This window comes from Chrysochloris asiatica, unplaced genomic scaffold (genome assembly GCF_000296735.1).
Source record: "Chrysochloris asiatica unplaced genomic scaffold, ChrAsi1.0 scaffold00165, whole genome shotgun sequence".
NCBI classification, from domain to species: Eukaryota; Metazoa; Chordata; class Mammalia; order Afrosoricida; family Chrysochloridae; genus Chrysochloris; species Chrysochloris asiatica.
This window is the reverse complement of record NW_006408683.1, coordinates 7,554,700-7,562,732: the sequence shown is the minus strand read 5'-3', so window position 1 is coordinate 7,562,732 and position 8,033 is coordinate 7,554,700. Positions and strand designations below refer to the sequence as shown.

Sequence of the window (8,033 nt, the reverse complement as noted above, 5' to 3'; positions counted from 1 at the left end):
ACCCATAGCGACCCTGTACAGGGTTTCCGAGGGTGTAAGTCTTTACGGGAGTAGAAAGCCTCATCTTTCTCCCGCAGAGCAGCTAGTAGTTTCGAACCGCTGACCTTAAGGTTCACAGCCCGATTCGTAACCACTACGCTACCAGAGCTCCTTTAGCACTCAAAAAATACATGTTGAATTGAACTATCATAGGAATGAATTCTGAGGTGTCAGGTATGTTGATTCCATTTACTCATTCCTCCATTTACAGATATGTAACAAATGTTCTAGACACTGACAATGGAGCAATGAACAGAACTTCTTGCTTTCATGTAGCTTTCATTCTAGTTAAAAGGAATCAGTATTAATGAGGGAGGGGGGGACGACAAAGCAGAGAAGGGGACACTACAGCTATGACTGTAAAATATACAAGCATTATGCAAGTGGCTATTTTAAATCGTAAGGTTGGCGGTTCAAGCTCACCAGCTGCTCCTTAGAAATCCTACATAGGGTTGCCATGAGTTGGACTCAACTTGACAACACTTAACAACAACAACAATATAGAATCTAATATATTCATTAGGTAAACAAAACATCTGATGTGTACTTACTAAATGCTAAAAGATACTTAACAAACAAATATCTAAATTAATACATAATTATGAATTATAGTTAAGTGTATTAAGAAAAAATAAGGGGGACTCTGCTATTTTAAATGGGATGTGAAGGAAAACCAATGCAATGGAAAGATACTGGAAGAATTTAAGTTGGGCAATATAAAGATAGGGGAAGTGGAGCTGACACATTGTGATTTATGATTTATCAAGTTTACCCAGGCACCTCTGAGAGGGATAACAACAACAGGAGGAATTAATTAAAATACTACAGTAGTACTCCAGGAAATAAATGAGCATGTGAGCATGCCTTGAACTATTATGGTGGCAGCAGGAATAGGAAAAAGTGCAACAGTTTTGGGATACTTTTGAAATATAAAATCAACAGTGATAATCTAAAGGTAAAAGCCTTCAGCATGTAAGTGAATGTAAAGAAATATTTCTTTAGATGGTCAGAAAAAGAATTACAAATGAATTAATATTCATCTGATAAGCATTACCATGCTAAGTGATTTGGGTCAGTAAATAAGGAAAAGAGTAAACAAACATGAAACCCTTTTGGAAACAGAAAAGATATTTCAGTGCTTCAGAAAATATTTCTATGGGTGTCTGTCATTCTATAAAGAGCTCTGGTAGCGTAGTGGTTACAAGCTGGGCTGTTAACCTTATGGTTAGTAGTTTGAAACTACCAGCAGTTCCGCAGAAGAAAGAGGAGGCTTTCAGCTCCTGTAAAGATTTACAGCCTCGGAACCTCTGTGCGGGGACCACTCACAGCATACTACCACCACCACCGTTTCATTCTATTTTTAAAAATTAAGTCTGTGACATACAATAATCAATATTTTTTTTCCAAATCACTTAAGTTTCATGAACAAAGGTTAATTTCTGTTGGGGTGTGTGTGTGTGTGTGTGTGTGTGTGTTTTCTCTAAATCCTTTAATGTGCCTTGTTGTTGTTGTTGTTATGTGCCGTGGAGTCGATTCCGACTCATAGCGACCCTGTACAGGGTTTCCGAGGCTGTAAATCTTTACGGGAGCAGAAAGCCTCATCTTTCTCCCGCGGAGCAGCTGGTAGTTTCGAACTGCTGACCTTGAGGTTTGCAGCCCGATTCGTAACCACTACGCTACCAGAGCTCCTTTTAATGTGCCTTAGCATATCAAAAAAAAAACAAATAAAGATGTATGGAGACAAAAGAAAAATGATTTCTTTGTTGCACTCATAGAATTGGAATTAATACCATGTGCATATCCTTCATATATTAAAATGTATTTTCTAGCATATTTTACATCTGATCAGTTTAGAATCTTTTCCTGTTAATGCAAATTTAATGGTACTGTATTTCACATACTAATTAGTTTCTGCTATGAAGATAAGGTATGCTCAAGCTGAAAAGTAAACACAGATGCCAATAATTTTTAATTACAGTTAAAAGCAACATGTCAAAACAAAAGTTAAAAGCAACAGCGGTAAAACTTAGTGACTAAAACAATGTGATGCTTTTGAAAAACCCATTTATCATAATTATAAGTGAAGAATGTAAAAAATGCCTGAGTATACAATATAAATATGATGTTTTCACTAAAAGGTGTTTGAAATACAGATACCCATCCACAATAAAATACTAAATAATGAATATTTTCAAAAATGAATTTCTTTTATAGAAAAAAGTTTTAGGGGGAAATGGGAAATTATTTCTTGAGGGAATGAGGCAGAATAGTCTTCTTTCTCATACTGACTTCCCAATTCTTTTAATTTATCACTGGTTTTCTATTACACATGAACTAACAGTCTCTCTTCATCTGCCCTATGTACTGTTTTGTGCTATGTGGGGTCTGTTTGTTTTGGGGGTGGGAGAGGGGAGGAGATGGCAGAGAAGTACACCAAGGTGTCATCTCCTTCAATCCCTGTAGCAACTGGACAAGGTCAATTTTATCAACCCCATTTTATATGAGGAAACAGGTTTGTGGAAGTTAAATTGCTTAACTGTAGGTGGAAGAGTAAGTATTTATCCTTGTCTCAGTACAACGTTAACATCATTTTCACATCAAAACACCATTTCCCATCTTCAGTTTAGGGTCTGCTTACGAAGGTACTTTCAATCTGTTAACACTGTTTTGCTCATCCTGATTATAAGACTAGAAGTCACGATTCCATCTAGAAGCTAACTGAAATCAAGATATACTGTGTCTAAAGCATTTCCTTCAGTCTCTCTGGGTATACAGAGTTTGCACTCTGGTGTGGCGCTGTGGGTTAATGCGCCAGACTGCAAAGCCATTTAAACTGCAAGGTTGGTGGTTCAAGCTCACCAGTCACTCCTCAGAAACCCTATACAGGATAGCTATGGATTGGAACCGACTCGACGGCACTTAACAACAACACTAACCAAAAAGTTGGTGGTTCAAGTCTATCTGGCAGCGTTGTGGAAGCAAGGCCCAGTGAGCCTCTTCTATAACGAGTAAAGACAAAACACAGAAACAAAATCACTACTATGGAGCACTTCTACTCTTCAACACGTGAGGTCGCCATGAGTCAGAATCGGCTCTGGGACAACTAACAACAACAAAGTCCAGAGGAATAATTAAGGTCTAGCAGTTTGGAAAAAAAGGAGGACATGGATCAAGTTGTTACATTGGCATACTTTATTCTTAAACTACAATGACTACACCAGTGATCATTATTTACTTTTTCTATCTTTACAAGCCATATGCTAGCAACCTATATTTTTTCAGAGGAGAGATGTCACACTTATCAATCTCTAAATTTCTAGGATCTCACTTCCCCCCACCTTTTGAAAAATGTGCACTAGCCCGGATGCTGACTTCTAATATTTCTCCCACTCTCCAGCTGTCAGACTGTCTTCTCATTGAGACTGGATTTCTATTTCTATCTGTTTTTCAAGACTTTTTTCCTTTATGGAGAAAATGAAAACACAACTTTCTCTGTTAGCTATGAAAACTATGTCACCTTTCTAAACTATTGTATTTGATACTCTGTTCTTGAGGTTTCTGTTGCAAATATTAGTTGGATGGAATGCTGAATGAATTTCTTTATCTTCTATTATGACATAGTCATATTGAACCCTAGTCCTTCCTTAAAGAGTATGCTGCTTGTCTGTACTGTTCTTCTTTCCTCCTGCCTCTCCCAATTCCTATTATTATAGTAAGTCTATATTTACTGTCTCTTTATATTTCACACGCAAAGAAAACGAAATCACATAAGCATGCAGACTAGCACCATTACGATTTCCCCTCCAGACCCAACTAATCTTCTGGCGATTTTCCACCCATCTTTACTTAGACCACACTTTAACTCCCTAGTATTATTGTTTCCAATCTGTTCCAGGTCTCCTACCATGCCTGAAATGGTTTAAGCATTCAAACATAATGTTGAATGTACACATTTTAACCCTGCAAGGTTATTTTGCCAAGTTAAGCTGCTGGGATTTGAACCCAGGGCTGTTTTGACTTTCAAGCCCAGAAGCTTTTCTTAACTTGTCTCTATTCTCAACATCAGTGCATCACAATTTCAAACTGTGATCTTAATTCCTACTCAGAGAGAATAGAAGTTACTAATAATGTTTTACATACTGAATCATTTCCTCCTCCTGAAAACATGTTCTTCTCTTGGTTTCCAGAATATCTCAATCTCTTAATGTTCCTCTCTCTTCACTGGTTGTCTTTTTATCGATCTCTTGCTAGTTCCTATCTACAAGTCTTTCTTCTAGGAGAACCTTGGGCCTCAGCCTTCAGTATCGTCTCTTCGCTAGGTATTCTCGTTCCCTTGGTGACTCCAATCACATGAATGGCTCTAAGGTAGGCCATATGAGGATGGACATCGCATTTATACCTCAAGCCCAGATTTCTTCTTGAAACTCAAGAAACACTTATCCAATATGAAGCTAAATAATGGATGTCTCAAACCTGGGATAAATTAAAAAACACCAAATTGAAGAAATTCAAAACTTGATTCCTCGTCTGCTCTCAAAAACACAAGTTTTTCCCACAGTTACCTCTATTGCAATGAAAGACACCATCATCTTTCCAAACTACTCAAAAAGCTTGAAATAATCTTCAATTCCTTCTTTTCTCTTATACCTTAGATTTGACTCTATGTCAAAAATAGATTCACCTGCATCACGACCTTTCATTGCAACTACCCTACTGTAAGCTACTATCAACAATTACTGGGAGCATTGCTATTAAATCTTAATCAGCTCCCCTCTTACAGCCCAGTTTATTCTGAACAATACATCCAAAGTGATACAATTTAAAAAAATTTAAATCAGATCATGTCACTCAGCTGCTTAAAAACGTCCAATGACTTCAAATTTCGTTCAGAGTAGAAACCAATATTCTTACAATACATACAAGGACCTAAACAATCCCCCTACATCCTATGATACTCTTATTCTATATCAGTCATGCTAGACTAAGGACAGACTAAACATACTCCTGTTTTGGGACCTGCTGAGTTGCTGGTCTATCTGGAACAATCTTCCTGCCAGCCAGTTATCTGAATGGTTTATTTCCTCAACTCTTAAAATCTTCGCTGAAATTTCACTTTCTCATTGAGACTTTTTAAGATTCATCCTATTGATACCTGCAAAACCACAAAATCAGAACTAGGACTCTTCCTTATTTCCCTATTCTGCTTCATTTTTCTTACATACTATGTTGTAGTTGTTAAGTGCCGTCAAGTCAGTTCCAACTCATAGTGACCTGGTGTAGGGTTTCTGAGGAGCAGCTGGTGAACTATATGACTTACTAATTTATTATACGTCTCCTAATTAGAATGTAATGTACACAAGGGATGGAGCTTTTGTCAGTTTTATTCATTCACATAGCCTCAGTGTCTACAAAGTTACTGTTAAAATGCCGTCAAGTGGGTTCTGACTCATAGTGATCCTGTTCAGGGTTTCCAAGGAGCAGCTGGTGGGTTTGAACTGCTAACCTTACAGTTAGCAATCCAGCGCTTATTCTACAACATCTCATCACGACTCCACAGTACCTAGCAAACAATTAGGAGCTCAATATATACTTGTCAAAAGAACAAATGAAAAAGTAATGAATGAATGAACAATGGCTTAATTACATGCTGCTAAAGAATGGTAGAAGCATCATCAACTGCAGGAAGCAAACTCAGAATACAAATCAATGAAGTTACACTTCTAATAACACAATGACAGCTGATAAAGGTACAGCTTGACATCATTTAGTAAGTGGCAGAACATATTAAACTATACTACCTCCTAGAAAAATATCAGTTTAATTAGAAAGTGTCAGATACTAAACTGAATGCATATTCGAATCCTCATAATATCCCTGTACAGTAGGTTTTATTCTACTAATTTTACAAATCAAAAAACGATGGCTCTGCTGAACTGTTCAGCATATTGCAAGATACTTTACACACTTGGCCTTTACCTGGTAACTATCAGTACATCTCTGCTCCCGGCATCTCCCAGTCATTTTGATAAGTAAAAATGCTCCCCACAAACATTTCCAAATGTTCCTAGGGAAGTGGTACTCTTAAACATAATGCTTATTAAAGGTCAGTAGGGGGCAGGATGAAAAGCTAAGATGTGAACTAGGTCTGGCTGAATCCAAAGCTGATGTTATTTCAAACTAAACAAAGACTTGTGAAGGGGCTGAGATTAAAATCAATGAACAAAGACCAAGAGAACACATTTTCACAAAACAAGTGAAAGGTAGTCTATAAAGTATAACAATGAAGATATCACTAGTTGAATTAAGCAAAGCACAACATGGAATGATTTGAAAAGTCTATCAAATTTTTAAACTGAGGTCATTGAGATTCAACTCAGAAAACCTGAGTGAGAACTGGCCTCATTAACATGTGAATTTTTGTACAGGTCTAGGATGGATAAAGTTATAGGGAGTGGAAGTTCGCAAGACCTCTTAGAAGAATTTCAAAGATTATCATTGTTTCTGGTTTCACCATTCCATTCTAGTATTTTCAAATCTGTCTAGGATGTTTATCCATCTAACATCATCTATTACAAGCTCTATAATTTATGGGTATAAATAGTAAAAAACACTTTATACTATTCTAATGACTAGCATGAAAATTAGGAACATTGGGAAGAAATATTAAAAAGAATCACTAATAGAGTGACATCATAAATTATAGCAAAAAGATTCTCTCAAACACCTAAACTTAGAATAAACATCTCCATTCATCAAGGAAGTAAAATACCTTTAATATATAACATTCAGATAATATTATAAACTTCTAAAAAATGTTAAAATTATAAATAAATATTGAAACACAGATATTAGTGCAGTGGTAGCCTACAATCAATCTTTTAGTTAATGGAATTTGTACATTTTAGTGTGCATAAACATGTACATTCATAAGCATGTACACAAACGAAAATGGCAAACAAAACTCTAGTCATCAAAGTTACCTTTGCAATAATAACTTCTTTCTTCAGAATCTTCATAGCATAATATTTCCCACTTGCCTTTTCTCGAACCAAAATGACTTTCCCAAAAGTGCCTTTTCCTAGTAGTTTCAAATAGTCAAAATCATTCATTGTCTGGAAAACATAAATTAAGCAATATGAAATACTTCAAACAATTTATTTGTAAAAATAAATGCACATCTTTGCAATATTCAGTCAAAGCAAATTTTACCAGTTTCTAAACAACTTAAATGATTAAGAATCACACGCTATTAGCTGTCTCATCCCAGAAGTTGGAAAAATTTTAAGCAATTTTCAGATATTGGTGAAAATTATTATGAAGCTAGAATTCATTAGCCAGTAAAATTACAGGCCAAGTATAAGGGTAAAAAATTATTTTCAAGGGTTATAGTAGTGCTTCTCCTCCTAGGCAATGTGATAAGCAAAAATGTCCCCCACCAAGCTGCCCAAATGTGCCAAGTGAAGCAATACTTTTGGAAACAATTAGTTACAAGTATAATCCAGCAGGACAAAGATGAAATCCAAGAAAGAGAAAGATGTGTATAAAAGAAATGCTGAAAACAATCTTGGAGTCCAGAAAAAATAAATATAAGAAGGACATCAGAACAATTTCTGAGAAAGCAACTTGTACAAGTCAGAACAGGAAGTCAGGCAGCTCTAAGAACATCTTCAATTATTCTTCCCACTTGCACTTTGATTTTTTTATTCCCTGCTTTGCTTTGTCTACCAACACTCTTCCACACTTATCCATTAATGTACAACCCTGAAGAACAGTAACATAGTTCTTCATTTTTGTTACACTGTTCTTTTCAAAATCGCTTTACAATCATTTTAAGGGCTTTGTGAAGAAAGGGGATATAAATACGTGTGCTCAGTTGACCACTGTTGCCGTTGTTGTTGTTAAGTACCGTGGAGTCAGTCCTGACTCATAGTGACAACACAGGGTTTCTGAGGCTGTAGATCTTTACGGGAGTAGACCACCTCATCTTTCTCCCA

General features: G+C 36.3%; 1 protein-coding gene across 2 annotated transcripts in view; it reads right to left on the bottom strand.

The window, feature by feature from the left end:
* The window catches only part of AKT3 (v-akt murine thymoma viral oncogene homolog 3), a 402,599-nt gene that overhangs the window by 115,375 nt on the left and 279,191 nt on the right, over positions 1 to 8,033 (bottom strand). For both annotated transcript variants that reach the window (XM_006871278.1, XM_006871279.1), the window contains exon 5: positions 7,020 to 7,151. In XM_006871278.1, the coding sequence (XP_006871340.1) occupies positions 7,020 to 7,151 (132 nt within the window). The remainder of the gene's footprint in view (positions 1 to 7,019; positions 7,152 to 8,033) is intronic.